This window comes from Schistocerca nitens, chromosome 3 (genome assembly GCF_023898315.1).
Source record: "Schistocerca nitens isolate TAMUIC-IGC-003100 chromosome 3, iqSchNite1.1, whole genome shotgun sequence".
Taxonomy (NCBI): Eukaryota; Metazoa; Arthropoda; class Insecta; order Orthoptera; family Acrididae; genus Schistocerca; species Schistocerca nitens.
This window is the reverse complement of record NC_064616.1, coordinates 513,898,285-513,921,194: the sequence shown is the minus strand read 5'-3', so window position 1 is coordinate 513,921,194 and position 22,910 is coordinate 513,898,285. Positions and strand designations below refer to the sequence as shown.

Sequence of the window (22,910 nt, the reverse complement as noted above, 5' to 3'; positions counted from 1 at the left end):
TAATTTAGAAAATACAGCGAGTCTCTGGACCCAGTAAATAAGAAATCAATATAATTGTATTTCTGCTAGGAGGCGAACAACGTTTATCGCAGAAATTTACACTGACATACTCATATAAACTGACACGATTTCAATTTGCGAAACTTTTTATTAGAAGTAATCACATGAAACTACTCTCAATAGGTTCATCACATGTCAGTTCTTATTTGGCTTATGTAAGATGAATCGCCAGTTATTAAATATTTATGTGCCATTGCTTTTCTGTCCACTACATTGTCAGTTGTTTCAATATATACAAAAATAATTCTCAGCAATGAAGGTCGATTCTCATATCTGTATTCCAATGCTAGCATTTCCTTATATAAACTGGATTAATTTCCGAGCTGCGTACTTCCGGATTTTTTGCATTCTACAGCAAGCAACGTTTGATGATACTTGCGATTCGACGAACTTTTTGGCTGGTTGTCGCCTATCTGACGCTATATTGCTAATAAATAGCATAAATTCGTACTTTTGTCTTATTCTTCAATTGAATTTAGACAAATCTAAGTACTTTAATGTTTTCAGGAAACTGTAGTCGGTGACAGCAAGCATGCTCACACCTACAGACGATACAGTCGGTTTAGCTGAATCAGATCATAGCCGTCAGGAAGTCACAGAAGTTATTAATATTATCTTTTCAGAAAAATAATAAATAAAAAGACAGAAGATGAAAATTTAAATGTTGATATGTAAAAAAAAAGCTAATAAAACGAAAGATTAATACGCATCCGAAAGAAGGTGGTTGTAAGTATGTCGGGACGTCGGCACTTATTTTATTATATCTTGGTTTTGTTGTTATGTACGTTTACATACGCCGCGGATGTCTATGGTTTTATGCAAATTCCATTACTTACAGTTAGCTGATTAATGCTGAATAGGATGGTAGATACTGTCATGAGACTAAATACAGAATTTCACAACGTAAAACATTTAATAAGTAGACCACGAGCGTTAATTCAGACATCACCATGAAGGATGATCTACAAATTTTCTGATACCACATAACGATGGTTTATCGAAAATGATTGTGAATAAAGGTTTATTTTATCAGCAACTCCTGGTGGTTCTTATATGTGAATTTCTTCAAATACAATTTTTACTACTCTGGCGGAAAAAAAATCTCACTAGCAAGAAGGAGTTCTGCTCAAATGGTTCAAATGGCTCTGAGCACTATGGGACTTAACTTCTAAGGTCATCAGTCCCCTAGAACTTAGAACTACTTAAACCTAACTAACCTAAGGACATCACACACATCCATGCCCGAGGCAGGATTCGAACCTGCGACCGTAGCGGCCGCGCGGTTCCAGATTGTAGCGCCTTTAACCGCTTGGCCACCACGGTCGGCGGGAGTTCTGCGATATAAACTAAATTTGGTAAGCGCGTTTCTACATATGAAAGATGATGTCTGTTCACATTTCGCCCCACTCGCATAAGAGTGGCGCTAGTAGCGCGACTATGATTATGCAAATCAGGTTCGCTTTAAATCCTCGCTGTAACGGTAGTGAACGTTACCTATCGTTGAGATTGGATGTCGTCAGTTGATGTTAGTCAAGAATGCCCTTTAGGTGATAAAGACGTCATTATCAACACTTCACTGAATTTGAACGAGGTCGCGTACCAGAACTACGCGAAGCTCCATGTTCACTTAGCGATAGTGCGGAAAGACTTAGCAGGAGCGTAGCCACTGTACACGACTGCTGGCAGCGGTGTTCACAAGAATGTGCGGTCGCAAGACGTTCGGGCTCCGAATGGGCACGTGGCACTATCGAAAGGGAAGACCATCGTGTTCAGTGTATGGCTCTGGCGTATCGTACTGCGTCTGCAGCAATAATCTGAGCAGCACCTGGCATCACAGCGACACAACGAACTGTAACACATCGGTTACTTCAAGGACAGTTCCGAGACAGACGCCCTGTGTCGTGTATTCCACTGACCCCAAATAACCGCCATTTGCGACGGCAGTGGTGTCAAGCGAGAGCGCATTGGAGGGCAGGGTGGAGGCCTGTTGTGTTTTCTGATAAAAGCTGGTTCTGCCTTGGCGCCACTGGCGGCAGTATGTTGGTCAGTAGGAGGCCAGTTAAGAGCCTGCAACCTACCTGTCTGCGTCTTACCCACACTGGACCTACATCTGGAGTTATGGTCGGGGTGCAATCTCACATGACAGCAGCAGCACTCTCGTGGTTATCGCAGGCACACAGACTGCAAATCTGTACGTCAGTCTGGTGATTCGACCTGTTGTGCTGCCATTCCTGTTTTCCAACAGGACAACGCTCGCTCACATACTCTTTTGTAACACAACATGCTCTACAGACCGTCGACATGTTGGCTTCGCCTGCTTGATCATCAGAGCTGTGTCCAATGGAGCACGTATGGGACGTCATCGGACGACGACTCCAGCGCCATCCACAATCAGCATTAACCGTCCCTGTATTGACTGACCGAGTGCAACACGCATGGAACTCCATCCGACCAACCGGGATCTGGCACCTGTACAGCAAAATGCATGCAAGTTTGCATGTTTGCATTCAACATTTTGGCGGTAACCCCGTTCTTAATATAGTAGCATTTCACATTGTCAATGTTTTATCTCGCGCTTACATTAACCTGCGATCTTGGAATGTTAATCACTTAAATATGTCACCTAGACAAATGTATTCCAAGAATTTCATTACTCTGCATTAATAATTTTTTGTGTTTTTTTCGTCAGTGTATTCCAGACGTCCGTGGTCACGCTCACGGATAGGAACCATGTAGGGAATGGCACTCACTACATTCTGTCAACAGTACGTAAGTAAATGTTTCTGAAAGTATCGAAAATTTACTTAAAAGCTAACAACAGATTTTTATCGCCGAGTGAATGGTGCATTTTGTTTTTTTTTTTCTCCTAACTACCATTCAAAAACTGACAATAAAGTCATAAATAATATTCATGTTTCAGCTTGATTACCAAGTAGAATGCGGTTTTACAGCGGATTTTCAGGAATGGTAGAAAGTTGCGATATTGTTTCATTACACCATCGACAATCAGTCACTGCCGTAAATCACAACCGTCAAAGTTTTAAGCGTAGCAGGGCCAGAGCACTACATAAATATCGGTGTAGGAAACGATTAAATGGAAGATCATAAAGAACTATCTTCGAGGGAAATCTTATGCAAAATTCTCGTTCCCAACGATTCCTTGATGAATGGAATAACTACCTAAGGGACCAAAGAAGAGATGCGCTGTGGCTAGTCACAACAAGAGCGTTACAACTGTGATCAGCGAACTAAATTACTGTAACACTAAAGAAAAAGTTGCTATGTATCACGGAAAGGCCATCTCCTAAAATTACAAGAGCGGACTTCCCATGCCGACTGAACAAGCATATTACTTTCCTGTCACATGAATATTATATAATGGCCATGACGCTAAAAACAGAGAGCTTAGGCTTCATACGGAAGCTTACCGACAACGATTGTTCCCTCTCACCAACTGCGAATGGAAATGGGATGGAAGTTGGCGATGATACGGATAACAGTGTTTATCTTTTACTATACGCCCGAGCGGATTGAAGAATGTAGTTATAAAGGTAGACATGACCTGATTTAAAATTCAGAACAAATTTTCGCTAGATTAATTTAATGTTTCGCTCCTGCGGGTTTTGATTGTCCACACCAATAAAACGTCATTCACATTACTAGTTCATAAAAGAGCCAACGACGAATAAGGTTTTCACTGAACGAGGTGGTGCAGTACTTGAGGCAGAAGACTCTCGTGTTTTCCGTGATTTATTCTCATAACTCCGTCGATTTTGGTGATGGATCCTTTCAAAATCCCTGTCTTATTGAGCTAATGTAATTGACTAAATGACCAAAGATCAAATTGCAAGCAATCATGTAAGTACTTTAATTCTTTGTTTACACAACTACGCGCCAATAAGCGATGAAAATACTTCGAAAATCGAAAATTCCCGAGAAAATAAAACAAAAAAAGATTCTGATATTCCCTTCATTTCTGTCTCAGTCAAATTTATAGTTTAAAATATTACTGCGAACAAACTAGGTTTCTGATTGCTCTTCGTTGTTTAAGAACAAGCTGAGAACGTCCTAAAATATTTGCAACGTTAGTAGAAGAAACTTCTGGAAAGGCGGCAGCACAGCATTGCGCGAGTGTGTTTGCTTGCGTGTCCCCATGAAAGCGTCGAAATGAGGCCAATGTCGCCGACTGCTGCTGGCGCAAAGCTGGCACTGACCCACGCTGGTATGAATGTTTGCGCTTGGCTAAGCCGCTGGCACCCGGAACGTTGGCAAAACGTGACCCGGGCAAGCTTCATCTTCGGAGACATCCATGCATTCGGGAGCAACGCACTGGGTTCGCCGTAGTGGCGACCATTTTATGTATACGCCTCTCCTATGCCTGCTAAATCGAGGGAGTAAATTTCTCAATGACTTCTTCACACATACACGAGATTCAAGGCATAGTGGCCTTTTCTTAAGACGGTGGCGAAGAGCTACAATGCTGCATTATTATTATTATTATTATTATTGTTATTGTTATTATTGTCTGGCTAGCCAGTAAAAAAATACTGTTACAAATTAATACCAAATTAATTAGAAATTGCAGCCATTCAAGTCAGGGTAGCAGAAATCCCTTAATGTCTTCCAATGAGTCATTAATCAGAGTGACAGCCGGATGTATTGATGGCATAGCAGAAACGTTTTCTCCCTTCCTATTAAATTCACAGCTTACGCAAAGACGAAAGATTGCCAGTATCCGTCGGTATATGCCCAGATTTCTATATTTTCAGCCTAGAGGCCATTACACAATGTGTGAGCTAGTGGAAGACTGACTCGTATTGGTACATGACGTCTCGAAATTATAACATTAAAACTCTTGCGATTTTCTTGTAACGTCTTCCACTGCACTTCCTCGAACGTTTATCTGAATGCTAATTAAACGAATCTGTGACGAATTTTCTCGTCCTCTTCCGTTATTAGAAATCGATGAGTCCCGTCAGAATGAACAATAATCAAGAACCGGTTGTCTAACGTACCGCCACTCCAGTGCCATGGATACAGACTCTTCAGAGTGGTGACGATAGACGGTTATTCATAAGTACCTCTGAGGTTTCAGAAGACGAAAACTACAGAACATACAGAAAAATACCTAGTCATGGTACAAAGTACGTGTAAACTGACGTGAAAGAGACGTTTGTGATGCGGCAGACACAAATTGTCCTGACAGACGCGATAACAACTCGGTTTGGACATCTGTTCATTCGGCTGTCTATCTGCAGGCGCGAACTAATTCGATGAGACAATACGGAGCGCTGGCTGGAGTGGCCGAGCGGTTCTAGGCGCTTCAGTCTAGAACCGCGTGACCGCTACGGTCGCAGGTTCGAATCCTGCCTCGGGCATGGATGTGTGTGTCGTCCTTAGGTTTAAGTAGTTCTAAGTTCTAGGGGACTGATGACCTCAGCTGTCCCATAGTGCTCAGAGCCATTTGAACCAATACGGAGCGGATGATTCGTCTAGATGTTCTGAAATGCATCCTCCTAGTACAACTACGTCATGGCGCGTATTACGAATAGAAAGCTGGTGGGGTGCTCTAGCCACTCATATGTGTCATTGTCCTGTATGTCCTGTAGCTTTCGCACTGTTTCTTGTGAAACCCCGCAGGTACTTATGAATACCCCTGTATTATTTCTACGGCTCATAGCTCGCCTTCGGCGGCCGCAAGCCTAGGGATGACGGCAAACACGTCACGTGGAGATGTCTGTTGTGCATCTACCGGAATGATGACAATGAAAATTTGTGCCTGACCGGGACTCGAACTCGCACTTCCCTCTTCAAACGAGCTTTCGCCTTAACCGCTTCGGCCATCCGAGCACGAATCACGCCCAGACCTAAGCTTCCGTATGTCGTCGTCCAAGTGTTACATACAACCTGCATTCATATGTTACGTATACTCCCATCCAGGAAGGACATATTTACTGAGAGTCAAGAGCCTGCTGTCGGGGAATAAACAGGAAATAGTAGTGCTTGTGTTACTAATCAGTAAAATGCATGCATGTCCAAAAAAAAAAAAAAAAACATTGCATTGTAATTCTTAGTAACACAGTCACTGCTGTTTCGTATTTCATAGTATTTCGTTACCAAAGAAACAGTTACGTCGTTTTTCGAATACAGCTACTACCTTGCTTTATGGACCAGGCCGTTCATTTGGAATTCTGTTGTATTGTGTGCTGCGTGCGAAGATTCTGGCTTTCGTTCATAGGTATTTATTCGGGCTAGTAGTCGTAATATTCGCATTCTATTGTGGTTGAACGTCGATCTTGGTTCCCAGTGGCTACTTAGTTCGCGGTAGTTACGTGTCCAGTTTAGAGTTGGGCTACGATACTTAAAGGTCGAATGATAATTTTGTAAACAACATCCTATGTCGATTAATTAAACATCCTTAAGAGTTTTCCAATAGTAACGTGTCTGGCACCTGCCACTTCCAATGCAATATTTTGTGATAATTCTATTTTAAATCGCTCCGGGCATATAATCCTAATATACTTCGTTTGCTAGGAAGTCCTCAGGTCAGTCCATATTTGTTTAGATACACCTTTATTAGGAGACGGTGAAGATCTGTTTCGAAAGCTTAATATAAGTCAAGAAATATGGCGTCATTCTGGGTTCCACAGCCTATAATCTTCTAGGTCCCATATACAAACAGGCCAACATCAATTTCACACGAAAGATGCTTACGGAACCGGTGTTAATTCCTACACTGGAGTTTTTCCGTCCCCAAAATGTCATCCAACATGAGCACAAACCATGTTCCATAATTATACAGCTTATTGGTGTCAGTGATACAAGTCCGCAATTTTGCGCAACTGTACTGTTACCCTCCTTATAGACTGGAATGAAACACGCCTTTTATCAGTCACGCTCCGTTGTTCCAACGACATACAATAGAAAGTCAACAGAAGAGGAATCGCTGCATCCTCATATCAGATAATGATGTATCGGGTGCCTCAACAGAACCTCCGTCCTTTCTTCTAACGAACATCTTCAGTCCTTTTTCGATTCTGCGTTTACTAATTATTATTTTTGTTATTAGTGTATGCTTGCGAACGTGGAAAGTATGCACTGTGTTCTTATCACTGCCAGTGTGAAGGCAAGTTAGCAGTCACGATGTCATCACGCCCACGATGGTTACTAAACTTAATAAATGCACGAAGAAAGTTGGGAGAGTATTTATGCTAGAAAGAGTAGTTCGTCGGCAAATGTGGATTCAAAACTGAAAGAAGAAACCTTTTCGGATGTTCTTACGTCATTTTCGTGTTTACATTTCCATCTACGAAGACATTTGGAGGGCACTTTTTTTTTTTATTTCCCTTGTCACACGGGGTCCAAACCTTCCATTTAGTTGCTGGAAGCATATATAGAGCTTGTCTGAAAGTCGTCTGTCCATTGATATAGCATCAATCGTGTAGATGTGTGTTTCAACGGTGAGACAGTGTTTCCCTCACCTTTTATGGATACCGTTCTTTCGGAAGAAAGCTCATAGCCGAACTGACTGTGTTCTGTTATGATTGATTTCAACAACAAATGTTGAACTCTTTGAATACTCTCTTCTTCGTCGCCCATTTCTTTTCGTGCATGGGGCATAGTTACACGGCGTTATGTCATCCTAAACTCTTTTTTTTTTCAAATTATTAATAAATCCTAGTTACGCTGCAAGGTTTTGTACGCCAGAAATTTCTGGCTGTGTCCGATGCCCAACGATGTAGAAGTCTATAATGAACGGAAGAACCGCATTCTCGCGCTTCATCAATCGCCGCCATTATACACTACTTGATGATATTGAACTGCAGTGAACGATTTCCTTTGTAAACTACAGTGTCTTCTTTTTTTTGCCACAAAGTCCAGTACACTTTAAATATTGTTCAAAATGTGTATGAAATCTTATAGGACTTAACTGCTACGGTCATCAGTCCCTAAGCTTACACACTACTTAACCTAAATTATCCAAAGGACAGACACACACACCCATGCCCGAGGGAGGACTCGAACCTCCGCCGGTACCAGCCGCACAGTCCACGACTGCAGCCCGCATCTCGTGGTCGTGCGGAAGCGTTCTCGCTTCCCACGCCCGGGTTCCCGGGTTCGATTCCCGGCGGGGTCAGGGATTTTCTCTGCCTCGTGATGGCTGGGTGTTGTGCGCTGTCCTTAGGTTAGTTAGGTTTAAGTAGTTCTAAGTTCTAGGGGACTTATGACCACAGCAGTTGAGTCCCACAGTGCTCAAAGCCATTTGAACCATTTTGAATCCACGACTGCAGCGCCTTAGACCGCTCGGCTAATCCCGCGCGGCTTTTAATATTGCTTCAGCCTTCAGTTTAGGGTATCTTTTCAGGATCTTGTCATATGTGCTGTAACCTCTGACGTGATAATCATTGTATATGTTATCTAGTGTGTTGTCTTCAAACACCATGATGACACTTTCGACTTTAAGGTCCTTATCATGAGAAGGTTGGCGCTCACTTTCACTGCTTCCGTCGCCTCTTCTCCAACTTGCCGTACCACTACCGCTTGGAGTGAGTTGTTCGCCATTGTCATAACTAGCATTAGATTGTGATTTTATTACAACAGTATTAGTTTCTCACCGGTGGTAATACTTTTTTAACTGTAACAGATACCAGAGAATATGCCAATATTTCATCATCTGCACCAATAGCATTTTGGCGAAGAAGAGTTCGTCGTGACTTTATCTCATCTAATTGCAATACATAGCAGGGCTTGAGCCGAAACCAGCGCTGTATCACTGAAAGAGGTACAACGCAAGCGAGTGTGCCCGGACTTACCCAGTTCACTACCACCAGCGCCACGTGATCATAAAGCTCCTGTGCATGGTATAAAAAGGATTGCACCATAATCAAAAAGCGAAATTAAAAATTAAAGTAACTTTTCCAAACTTTGCTAGTGTCTGCTTCAATATATTAATGTCAACATTGTGAAGTCTCAGAATGATCAAATGAATATGTTTCGCTAAATACGCGAATTTAAGAAAAAAAATAAGTGGCGCTAAACAACGAAGCTAGAAAGCTCAAAACTGCTCAGAATGTGCAAATGTACGTCACAATTAAACGTTACAAGTCTCAACTTGATCAGAGCACTATTTTGGTCAAATTCGGCGTTTTTACGAAAAACTGAAGGCGCTAAACATTAGACTATGGAAGATGAAAATTCGTATGTAGCCTCACTTTGATCTTAGTCTCATATCTGTAATAACAATAAGCTACCACTATTAGTGTTCAAGTTATTTACTAAAAAACCAAATTTGTAAGGAAAATGAGCTTTTTCATAATATATAAAATATCATTTCTATTTGTTATAGGAAGTTCTAATTACAACATTCGATTACATTGATGAAATAATACAACTGCACTAGTTTCAAGACTTTATTGTAAATAACAATAATTACAAGGAATGTAACGAGGCAGTTCAGAAGTCATGTTATACTGTCAGTTCCGATCTAAAAATTCTAGCCAGCAAAGTTTAAATGCACTCGAGCTACAACTTTTTCAGTAACTAAAGAAAACTTGACTCTAATTATAAAAATATTAAGAGATTGTAAATTATTAAGCGATAGATTAATACGTGTCCGAGAAAATTGAAATGCAGCTACCTGTGCTTAGAGCGGTTGATAGCTGATGTTTCGTTCGGCGTTCCGCTGCGCCCATTTATAAAAACAACCACAGAGGCAGTGAGAAGAGACACTTCGGACGAGATATCAGTCTGTCTGCGTCAGTCAAACGCCTGCGTGCGCTGTGTCTCCAATGACGTCAGAGCCAGGCAGCTACAAAAAGCGTTTTCTGTAAAGTAGGAATTGAGCTCGCGAGAACTGTACACCGTCGTGGATCGCGTATCTTTCATGGAAGTTGCTGTTTGTGTGTCGCCCGTCACGTCGACAAAACCGCGTGGGAATTGGAGAAATTACTTTCACTTTTAAAGCGAGCAATTTACTTTTCGTGATTAGAAGTCAGGGCGATAGACCATTTTCCCTGGAACTTCCCGCAGAGGTCGCCTCTGAAGTGTTAATGGTGCTGTTTCCGACAGGGACATTATTATTAGTAGTAATTTTATTATACCCTATTTTGTGCGAGTGAAGTTTTAGTGAATGTATCAATCAGTTAAAACTCGAAACTTTTATTTATAGTCATTGTTCCTGATCCCACTGAGTAAATAACGCAAGTAGGAACATTTTCTTTCATTGAGCACAATGAGTAATATGGACTTGCAGTCAGGAAATTATGGTCAGTATGTTCTCCATCGCCTTCTGGCTGACAGTAAAAATAATTTTCAGACTCTTGTAAACGACGAAAATTATTTACGCGCAGCCATGCAGGTTGATTACCAAACTCTGGCCCACCTGAAGCTTCACTACAGAATTAGGTTCACAAAATGCAACTTCATTTCATAGAATACTCAGCAGCCTCTAATGGACATCTGCAGAAGTTTTCAGATATACGAAAATCATCGGTGCAGTAAGGAACCTTTATATGATTCCTCACGGAATTGTTGTGTAAATTTGTTTGTTCCAGCCCAAACACTTTCCCTATTAGAAAATGAATGGACTTAATTTAGTTCCAACGTGACGGACGGAGAGGAATTATGGGAAAAGCCTAAACGTTTTGTCAATTGCCTCTCTGAAGAAGTATTTGCCGAACTAAGTGGACGTAAAAGACCCACCGTGGCTAAATAACAACATTCGGAAAATGCAGAGGTTGTTCCACTCTCGGTAAAAAAAAAAGTGGAAATGTCGACAGGCAGACGTTAGTAGAAATTCGTGCGTCCATAACAGGATCAATGCGTGATGCATACACCACCAGCCGCCGTCATACTCTTAGCGAAAGATCTTACCGAGTCCGAGAAAATTCAGGTCCTATGCTAACTTACTGGCTTCTATGCAGTAACTCTTCGGCCACTTTGGTGTGGAATAGAAGACAGCAAAAGAAAAGCTGAAGTTTTAAATCTCGCTTTTAAAAAAGTCATTCACGCAAGAAGATTGTACAGACATGGGTAGCATCGTTTGATCGCCACAAAAACTCCATAAGGAGTACATGGAACATGTAAATAAGCATACCTTGCGTTGTAAAGCAGCTGAAAGTTGCCACGCTCAGATGGAGTCCCAATTCGGTTTTAAAGAGAGTACTCCTCGGCACTGACTCCACACATAGCTTGCATTCAATGCGAGTATTTCGCCCAGCGGAAAGTACTAAGTAACTGGAAAAACGCCCGGGTGGCTCCCGTATACAAGAAGCGTAAAAGTACAGATCCACAAAATTATATACCAATATCCTTAACGTCCGTTTTTTGCAGAATTCTTGAGCATATGCTACGTTTGAATACAACAAATTTCCCTGAGATGGACAAGCTTATAACAACAACTCAACAAGGATTCAGAAAGCATCTCTCGTGCGAAACTCAACTTGCCCTTTTCTTGCACGATATGGGCGCATGGATGAAGCGCAACAGGTGGATAGCGCATACCTGTATTTCCGGAAAGTGGCACACTGCAGACTGTTAACAGAGGTCCGATCATACTGGTTCCCAGTTATGTACGTTGCTCGAACACTTTTTAAGTAATAGAACCCAGTATGTCATCCTGGACGGTGAGTGTTCATTGCCAACAAATATATCACCAGGATGCCCCCGGAAAGTGTAATTAAGCTGTTTTTGTTTTCTATGTACATAAATGATATGACGGACAGGGTGAAGAGCAGTCTGCTGCTGTTTGCTAATGATACGGTGGTGCACGGGGAGGTGTCGTTTTTGAGTGACTGTAGGATACGGTATGACTTACAACTTCTATTTCATGTGCTGTATGTTAATGAAGGTGAGTTAGAAAACCTATGATGCATTGTTCGGAATAGAGTACTAGTAGAGTGCTGTCACATCGATTACATATCGAGGAGTAACGTTGCAAAGCGACATAAGATGGAACGAGCGCGAAAGGCCGGTTGTAGAGAGAGTGAATGGTCAACTTCGGTTTGTTGGAAGAACACTAGGGCACTGTAGCTCATCGCCGCCCGAAGTGGCCGTGCGGTTAAAGGCGCTGCTGTCTGGAACCGCAAGACCGCTACGGTCGCAGGTTCGAATCCTGCCTCGGGCATGGATGTTTGTGATGTCCTTAGGTTAGTTAGGTTTAACTAGTTTGAAGTTCTAGGGGACTAATGACCTCAGCAGCTGAGTCCCATAGTGCTCAGAGCCATTTGAACCATTTGAACTGTAGCTCATCAAGGAATGCGACCGCGTATAAAACGCTAACGCGACTCATTCTTGATTACTACTCGAGTGTTTGGAATCGCCACGAGATATGATTGAAGGGATACATCGAAGCAATTCAGAGGCATGCTGTTACTGGTAGTTTCGATCAAGACACCTGTATGAAGGAAATGCTGCGTGAATTCAAATGGACACCCTTGGAGTGAAGATGAAGGTCCTCTTGCGAAACACTATTGAGGAATTATGTTTATCATATAGACAACAAAAAAAATGGTTCAAATGGCTCTGAGCACTATGGGACTCAACATCTTAGATCATAAGTCCCCTAGAACTTAGAACTACTTAAACCTTACTAACCTAAGGACATCACACACACCCATGCCCGAGGCAGGATTCGAACCTGCGACCGTAGCAGTCCCGCGGACAACAAAATTACAACTGTGGAAGAATGGCTGCAATGTTATCAGGAAAATGTAGAGAAACAGCATTTGCGACTCACTGCAGAACGATCCTAGTGCCACCAACATAGAGCTCGCGTGAGGATCGCGAAGACAAAGCACGTACGGGAGCAAGTAGACAATCGTTTTTCCCTCGCTCCATTTGCGAGTGAAACAGGAAAGCAAACCGAGCGAGGTGGCGCAGTGGTTAGCACACTGGACTCGCATTCGGGAGGACGACGGTTCAATCCCGCGTCCGGCCACCCTGATTTAGGTTCTCCGTGATTTCCCTAAATCGCTCCAGGCAAATGCCGGGATGTTTCCTCTGAAAAGGCACGGCCGACTTCTTTCCCCGTCCTTCTCTAATCCGATGAGACCGATGACCTCGATGTTTGGTCTCTTCCTCCAAACAACCCAATCCAACCCAGGAAAGCAAATGACGAACAGCAGCCATGCACCGTATGGTTGCTTTTAGAGTATGTATATAGACGTAGATTCTGTGAAAAAAAAGTTATTTCATCTTGCCTTTTTACACTTAAAGTCTACAGCTACGTCTACACATAATCCGCAAGATACCGTACGGTGCGTGGCGGATGGTACGTTGCACCACTACTGATCATGTGCAGTCCTGTTCGACTAGCAACTAGAGCGACGGAAAAACGACTATTTATATGCCTCCGTACGAGTCCTAATTTCTCTTATATTCGTGCGCCTTACGCGAAACGTACAACCTACGCTGGCAGTAGTACGAACGTTCTGCACTCAGCTTCAAATGCCGGTTCTCTGTACTTTCTCAATAGTGCCTCAGGGATAGAACGTCGTCTTCCGTCCAGGGATTCCCATTGAAGTTCCAGAATCGTCGGCGTAATATTTGTGTGTTGATCGAAACTACGGGTAACAAATCTAGCAGCCCGCCTCCGAATCGCATCGATGTCTTCCTTTAATCTGACCTGGTGGCGATTTCAGTCACTGAAGGAGTACTCAATAATGGGCCGCCCGCCTCTGAATCGCCTCAGTGTCTTCCTTTAATCTGAACTGTTTGGGATCCCAGTCACTCGAGCAACACTAAAGAATCGGTCGCACTGGTCTTCTACATGCGGTCTCCATACCAGATGAGGCACAGTTTCCTGAAACTCTGCTAATAAGTCGACGCTAATCATTCGCCTTCCGCACTACAATCCGTACATGCTCTTTCCATTTCATATCGCCTGCAACGTTACGCCTAGATATTTAATCGACGTGACTGTGTCAGGTACCACACTACTATTGCTGTATTCCAACACTACGGGATTGTTTTTCCTACTCATCTGCATTAACTGCCATTTTTCTACATTTAGAGCTAGCTGCCATTCATCACATCAATTAAAAATTTTGTTTAAGTTATCTTGTACCCTGCTACAGTCTTTAAACGACGACACCTTCCCGTACACCACAGCATCATCAGAAGACAGCCGCAGACTGCTGTTTCCCCTATCCCTCGGATCTTTTATGTACATAGAGAATAATACCTGTCCTATCGTACTTCCCTGCGACAATCCTGACGCCACAATTGTTTACGATGGAGTCTCTAGGGAAATCTTAGGGAACCATGACCAATACTGATTCACTGAAAAAATCGCAGTCCACATCAGCAGGGTATTTATTTTGGATAATAAACGGTTTGGCCGAGTTTGCCCATCTTCATCTGAAGAAGGCGTAATTCCCTGAAATCAGTTACACAGTTAAATCATAAGCGTTTTGTTCATAAAAATATGTATATAATGTCAAGCTTTTTGTCATCTGCCATTGCGATGCCATCATGACCACCGAGCATCTGGACAGATGACTGACCGATGTTAAGTGGATCCAAAACTGTCTTAACGTTTGGTAGCAACTCGGTAGTTAAAACCTTGCTTTCAAATTCACTGATCATTTCCTGCATACATTCCTTTACGCTTGTTTTGACTTTGTTCAGTTGATGTTTGTCAGCAATTTTTCTCTTTCACATAATTTGCTAAGCGGTACTTCTGTTTTCATAGTATATCCCTGTAATATCGTCAGGAAATTATAAGACCTTTGCATCCCTTAATATCTTCTAAGGCGGCAGCGTGTAAGCACGTGTCCTTAAATAATTCTCAATTTGTGCCACATATTCTCCTCATACTTCTCAACAAAACTCAATGTTTACTATTGGTTGTTTAGTTAGATTTTGATCATTTTATTGACGCCCTCGTTAAGCAGAAATATCTTCTTGTTTTTCTTAATTTTTAGTTTAATTCTAGCGATCTATGAAACTGTAACAATCTATGATGGCTGATTTGTATCTAAGTATTCAGTGAATGGAAAGGTTTGACGACGTTTGTTACTAGAATTCGTATTACGTTTCCTTGCGAGTTTGTTGTCTCATCAACTGTTCAAGACGCATTCTGCAACATTTTTAGATAATTTTGCCCGATAGCACAGAAGTTACTGATGTTTACGTCTGCTGAAGGCGGCTATTGCTACTGCAGTCGCATTGCGGGTTGATCCTGCAGAGCCTTACACAATGATATTTTTGTGGGACATCACCATTCTTAACGTTTGTATCTCGGCTACTTTTCTTCTAAGATAATCATGAGCAGTGTTTCTTAAAATAAGCAAACACTGTAGCGTCGAGGATCTGATTGTTTCACTGATACTGGTATTACCTTCGTTTAGCTGCATGTCAACCTAGCTACGCAAAAATTTCAAGCTGAACACATTATTTCCACGAGAGGTTACAATGACAGCCAACAGCAGAGGGCAGTCATTTTTTTGTCCGCATTCGCATAAAATGAGGCACGGAGTGGTGAAACGGTCTGCGTACTGGTGAGTGCCGTTGCTGTTCTCGACAGTACCTGCATTTTGGAACTAGTGAGGGGAACACTCGAAGGATCTGAATGAGTAGGAAAGACACTAGTCTAAGCTCTGCAGCCTAGAACTTTCACATGTGTGACGATAATAAGCAAGATACCTCTGAACGTAGTTTTATTGCTGACAGGAACGTGGATCATAAGTTGCGACTGGCGTGCGGGCAATGGCAAGCGAGACGACTTACGGTCTTACTCCGAACCGAATGTCGCATGGTTTATGGAAGTTACCTTAGTGGTAATAAAAAAAAAAAAAAAAAAGCTCCGTCTTTAGGCCACAAGTGGCCCTTCCGGGACCGTCCGGCCGCCGTGTCATCTTCCGAGGAGGATGCGGATAAGGAGGGGCGTGTGGTCAGCACACCGCACTCCCGACCGTTAGGACGGTATTCTTTGACCGAAGCCGCTACTAATCGGTCGAGTAGCTCCTCAATTGGCATCACGAGGCTGAGTGCACCCCGAAAAATGGCAACAGCACGTGGCGGCGGGATGGTGACCCATCCAAGCGCCGGCCACGCCCGACAGCGCTTAACTTCGGTGATCTCACGGGAACCGGTGTAGCCACTGCGGCAAGGCCGTTGCCTTAGTGGTAATAAGCTTTTCATAATTTTTTTGTGGCGCCAGTAACCGTGTAACTGCTTGTAGTTCAGTATTACACCTCAAGGCCATACCGATTACTATCAAATTAAGGTCCTTGTTCGTGTCCGTTACTACAAACAGTGAGTTGTAAAACAATATACAACCCAAAGATACTTTCGAGAAAGAGAACTGTACAGAGCCACGCCAACAGAGATGAGAGAATGCAAATTTAACACAGGAAAAAAAGTAGATCAAGTAATTGATTTACGCCACAGAAGTGTATGCCACGAACAGACTACTCACATTTGACCAGCTCGTGTTGTCTTCCGATCTCAACAGCATTTGGTTTACTCTCATTTTTCGCTGCCTGCGCCAGAACCCCAATGCCAGTCACTAGTAGACATAGTTATTTTCATGTCAGATAATTGCAACAGCTGTCAAGAATAAACAAATGGCTTTCCTCAAGTTATAGCTTCTTTGTCGTCTGAATTGACATCAAGATTTCTAGGAGGCTTTTTCTCCCATTCGTTTTCGTCACATATTCGCGATGTTTGTGAGTCGACTGTGGAAACAAAGCCTATGTCTGTAAGGTAATACCAACATTTTAGCAGAACAAAAGAAACCAAAGTAGTTCGCTATTAGACCCGGGGGCACGCGATGACAGCTCACCGAACCTCTGCCGAAGGAGTTGTTGGCTGGCGGTATCGGGGGACATGAGTTCAGCACACAGCATCTCGAACGTTAGTGTTGGCTTTCGAGACCACATCCATTACATCTCCTTCAGGTAACTCCTTTTTTGTTACTTTTGAATACATTATGGGAGTGATCAGTTATCAATGTGTTACAAATATTTACTATCAAAAACAGTGTTGATCACAATTTATTTATTACGGTGACCGGTTACGACCACTACTGTGGTCATCTTCAGACCAGTGAGTAAGAACCTCCTTCTGCTGGAGAATCACTACTAGTGATGATTTTCCAGCAGGAGGAGGTTCTTACTCACTGGTCTGAAGATGACCACCAGTAGTGGTCGAAAACGGTCACCGTAATAAATAAATTGTGATCAACACTGTTTTTGATAGTAAAATCAGTTTTGTCCTATAGAAGCTGAGGAACCGTGTTTACAATCTTCTTACCAAGGAATACTGTTTGGCACGACAAAGGGTAGAAGCTCAGTCATTCCTGTGCCACAAGAATTGCTGGCTACACATCTACTGAGTCAGACCAGTGGCACAGATATGCAAATCAGAATTTAGATATTTACTAACAAGGGAACATCCCCATCGCACCCCCCTCAGATTTAGTTATAAGTTGGCACAGTGGATAGGCCTTGAAAAACTGAACACAGATCAGTCGAGAAAACAGGAAGAAGTTCTGTGGAACTATGAAAAAATAAACAAAATATACATACTGAGTAGTTCATGCTTAAGATAGGCAATATTAAGGAAAATGTGAGCTCAGGAGCGCCGTGGTCCCGTGGTTAGCGTGAGCAGCTGCAGAAGGAGATGTCTTTGGTTCAAATCTACCCTCGACTGAAAATTTTATTTTCGCAAAGTTATGATCTGTCCGTTCGTTCATTGAAGTCTCTGTTCACTGCAATAAGTTTAGTGTCTGTATTTTGCGACCGCACCGCAAAACCGTGCGATTAGTTGACGAAAGGACGTGCCTCTCCAATGGGAACCGAAAACATTTGATCGGAAGGTCATAGGTCAACCGATTCCTCCATAGGAAAACACGTCTGATATATTCTATACGACACTGGTGACAGCATGTGCGTCACATGACAGGAATATGTTGTCGACCCACCTAACTAGTACACTTGGCGAATGGGTAAAATGATTCTTCTACCTTGCCCGATTTAGGTTTTCTTGTGGATGTGATAATCACTCCCAAAAAAGTGATGAAAACATAAGAGTTTGTCACATAAACTGAAAACAAAAAGTTAAATTTTTCACTCGAGGGAAGACTTGAACCAAGGACCTCTCATTCCGGAGCTCGTTACGCTAACCACGGGACCACGGCGCTCCTGAGCTCGCAATTTCCGTGATATTGCATATCTTGCACATGGACTACTCAGTTTGTATATTTTGCTTATTTTTTCATAGTTCCACACAACTTCTTCCTGTTTTCTCGATCGATCAGTGTTCAGTTTTTCAAGGCCTATCCACTGTGCCAACTTATAACTAAATCTGAGGGGGGTGCGATGGGGAGGTTCCCTTGTAAGAAGTGTTATTGCCAGTAATACCGACGGCGAATCTTTTAAAATAACTTAATGCCAAGCTGGTTGGTATGGCCATTTTCCGCACGAGCTATAAAAATTTTGTGTTCCTTTACAATGGACAAATCTGCCTCTTTAGCACTGTAACGTTTATATTTTTAATTCTGATTCACGTTCGCAGCTACTACACAGTAACGTCTCTCACAAGACGTAAGTGTCTTCTTAGATATTTTGCGGCTCCTAACCGAAGTACATTCCAGAAATAGCTTTAAAGCTAGAATTCCTAACATAGAAAATGTCAGTAATGTTGTATAATCTTTGGTAATAAACAAAACTGCTCCTTGCGTGCTACAATGTACATATTTTAACATAGACATTTTCTGATTCAAAAGGCGCCTTCAGTCAGATTCCTGAAATATTACACAATTATTGGTATCGCTAAAATAATGACGCATTTTAAACACTTCGCGTCTTGATTATTACTCAAAATGTTCAAATGTGTGTGAATTGCTAAGGGACCAAATTACTGAGGTGATCGGTCCGTAGACTTACACACTACTTTAAACTAACTTGCGCTAAGGACAACACACACACCCATGCCCGAGGGAGGACTCGAACCCCCGGCGGAAGCGCCGCGTTAATCGATTCGTGATTATTACACAAAACGGAAAAGTTCTCACAGTCAGTTTTCTTTGTATCTGTCCTGATGTGATCTTCAGCTAAGAATGTCATTTTCACTACATGTTCCCTGAATTGACGATAAAATTAATGATACTGAACACGTAGAAAAATCTCACTGAAAGGAAAATCAGGCAAATTCAATGTGGATACGCGGCAAATTCTCTACAGTGAAATTCGATTCTCAACCTGTGGACACAGGTAGGAAAATCAGGGAAGTCGTACGGATATGTAAAAAGAAAACTGGCTACAAGTACCACTTAATTTTACGTACAAACAAAGACATGAACTGTTTCAGCTTCATAATGAATGTTTTACATCTATAACCAACGTTTGGTAAAGCCTAAAATTACAAATGTGTCAGAAAATACACAGACGATGTCTTCTAACCAAAAGGCGAAAAGCGTCTGCGTTAAGTGTTCACGATTCAGCACGAAGAAAGCAGCATTCTTTATTATAAAAAAATGTATATATAAATTTAACAGAAGTTTTTATGTTAAGACTTCTAATTTCAGAGTTATTTCTAGAATTTACTGCGATCAGTAAGACGAAATATGCTATATTAATCTAGTCTCTAAAGACACTTACCCCTATAGTAGCTGTCAACGAATAGTGTCTGTGTTTTTAAGATTTTCGTCTACTTAGCTAAAGATGAACATCCCATAGCTCTATACATCTGCGAAATGTTCAGACCATAAATAGATATGATAAATGTAACAGAATAAAGGATGACAGCCAGAAACAGTTGCAGGATAGAATTTTTTTATTAAAACTCTTGACCACGGTTTCGGTACATATAAACATACCTTCATCAGAAGTAAAACTTCTAAAATTACATCATGCCGTGGAGAATAATAAAATAATTATGCCAAAGGCGTCGTCAGTAATTTAAAACATCTCCATTTATACGACATGTGTAATGGGCACAAGATCATAGCGAACAGTTTAACATCGTTGCTTCGCCTATGAACTGACGACGCCTTTGGCATAATTATTTTATTATTCTCCACGGCATGATGTAATTTTAGAAGTTTTACTTCTGATGAAGGTATGTTTATATGTACCGAAACCGTGGTCAAGAGTTTTAATAAAAAAATTCTATCCTGCAACTGTTTCTGGCTGTCATCCTTTATTCTGAAGAATTTTAACAGTTGCTGCTGCAGCCATGTTTAAAATCTTGAAATAAATGTAACAATAGATTACAAAACTCACCAAATTTGGAAGCAAGCAGTTGACCTCATTTGTGGGCAAAATAAGTTTCGTAACGGGGCGCCAAGCTACTTGGGTTTCATACAACCACACTTCGTAACCCGTGGCAGACTCTACTCACCTGAAACAAAGGAAAAAAAAAGACATCAGCAAAAAATCTAAGGATAAGTGTTTTTATAGCCTCCCCACTTTCCAGGCTACCAGCGTATGTGCATGGAATGGTAGATGAACGCATGTCTGAAGGACACAGCACAGTACACCGTAAAAACACAGACGCTGCAAAATAGTGTTACATGTCTAAACAGGTCGCGACAATAATAAATAAGTCTCTCTCTGTGCGGGAATCATGGCAACTGTGGAAGTGCAGGACGTGGACACATGGTAACATGTGGAGATTTGGGTCGATCCAGGAGGCGTGTTCAGATAGCCGAAGTACAGTCTGCTTTAGGCAGTTGTCGCGTACGGACCGGCTCCACGCGCCGGACAGCGCACCGCAGTTGTTTACTTCCGCGTCGCGGTATTTCGTGTTGTGTAGCGTCCATTACTACTGCACCTCATGGCGCACTGTTAATGCCGAGCGACACTTAAAGTAACATTCCAAGCCGAACATGCTGGACCACGCGCCTATGAAACTGAACAATTCATTCGCGAAGAGTTACGTCTGGACCCCTAGGAAGTGATAAGTATTAACTTCTCTATCACTGCCAGTATAGTTTATATTAAGATGACTACGGAGGAAGCATGCGCTAAGGTAGTTCGACAACACGCACATGGACTCAAGTTCAAGCATTCTGATGGGCATATTCGAGAGCTAACGGTAGATCCCGCTGGTTACGGTCTTCGAACAATTCGGGTTTTGAGCTCCCCTTCGAAGTGCCACAAGACGTGGTCGCGAAGCTTTCCGACCCTACGGCAATGTTGCTGGACACATTGCAGAAAAGTGGCAGACGTTCACGACATACCACGTGTTGAATGGTGTACGCCAAATCAAAATCTAACTCTCCAAACATGTACCATCCTATCTGCTGATTGGTGGCGTGCGAGCCATCGTAAAGTATCATGGCCAGCCGCGGATGTGTGCCGGTTGCCAACGTTTACTCCAGGTCCCGACCGGTGACGAAGCTCCCAATGCGACGGTCATTTCTTTACCAGACAGCTACGCCACAGCCGTACGCAGCCCCGATGCGTCACTTCAGGAAGCTCCTGTTCTCTCCCCCACCCCCGGCACTTCCCACTGGAAATAACGGTGCTGCCACGGCCTCACCGGCACCATCTCTTCCGATGGCTACAACACCACTAACTCTCCAGAGCTCGATGACCAGTCTGTCCGCTGCGACGGACATCGATGTGAGTGCGGTGCCTACCTTGCTTTTCTTCAGACGGGCGCGACCTCGGACATTGAACGTCCACATTCTGATACAGAACAGCACCTCCGAAAGCAGAGGTCGCCCCGAAAACGGAAGAAGCGAAGTCAAACTCCATCCGACGACACACTTCTTCATGTGGCATCACAGGCAGTGGAGTGGATACAAGACAGTGTTCTCCCACCCAACAACGATGGATTCCATGGAGGGAGAGTCTCTGGACCCCGCTACAGCAACGTCACCACAACTCGCCCTCGATGAGTGCGACAGTAGCTTGTCACCTATTCCAGTCTCCTGGGCTGGTGATGTCGACGTTGAAGCAGATCGCGATGGTGGCCCTCCCGTCAGTCAGTGCCCCTTTGAGGTGCCTGACCCACCTTCCACCAAGTGACTGCGGCTACAGTGACTGCGTCGGATGTTACACGCCAGCCGGACATCTCTGCCAGAACATCTGTGCCAATGGTGGGAGCACGCCCACAACACTACCGCATCGCGACGATGAATCTGGTTACCATTCGGGCTTCCCACGAACTGACAATGTTCGGAGTGACCATTTATGCTGCTGATGTCGACATTGCCCTCCTCCAAGAAGTGATCGTCGTTAATTTCAACGCCCCCACTGATACACAGCACAATCTCCCATGCTTCTGACAACGGTAGTGGAGTCGCCTTCCTCCTCGGTTCTGGACTCCCTGCTAAAGATGTAGTGTGCCTTCCTAATGCTAGAGGCATGACTCTCACGCTGTTCAGCGTCCGCATCCTCAATGTATATGCGCCGTCCGGCTCCAGTCGACGTCTTCACCGACACACTTTCTTTGCTGATGAAGTAACGCCGCTTTATGAGGGTCTCCTGGATGAAATGGTCCTCGGTGGTGATTTCAACTCCACATAAGGGCCTGCTGACCAACTTCCACGTCATTCCTGTGTGCGGCCCTCTCCGTCATTATCGACAGACTTCAGCTTGTTGACACATGGACAAAGGTTCATGGCACCCTTGCAGGTTTCACATACTATACGGCGCATTCGTCCAGTCACCTCGACCGTATATAACTCACATATTCCTTGCTGCCAACACTCTACATGCTGAAGTATGGCCTTTGGCTTTCTCTGACCACGACGCCTACATTGGCAATGTCGTCCTCGTCCGCCAACAGATGTGGCACAGCCGCGGCCTGTGGAAATTAGACTTTTACCACCTGACTGACCCTGAATGACGACGGATCGTTAAGGATGCGCGGGCCCTCTCTCGTCGACGTCGCCC

General features: G+C 43.1%; 1 protein-coding gene across 1 annotated transcript in view; it reads right to left on the bottom strand.

Annotated features, from left to right (window-relative positions):
* Nucleotides 1-22,910, bottom strand: part of LOC126248434 (carbohydrate sulfotransferase 5-like) — a 335,138-nt gene that overhangs the window by 295,124 nt on the left and 17,104 nt on the right. The window contains exon 2 of the mRNA XM_049949410.1: nt 20,289-20,406. Coding sequence (XP_049805367.1) covers nt 20,289-20,317 — 29 coding nt within the window. The 5' untranslated portion in view covers nt 20,318-20,406. The remainder of the gene's footprint in view (nt 1-20,288; nt 20,407-22,910) is intronic.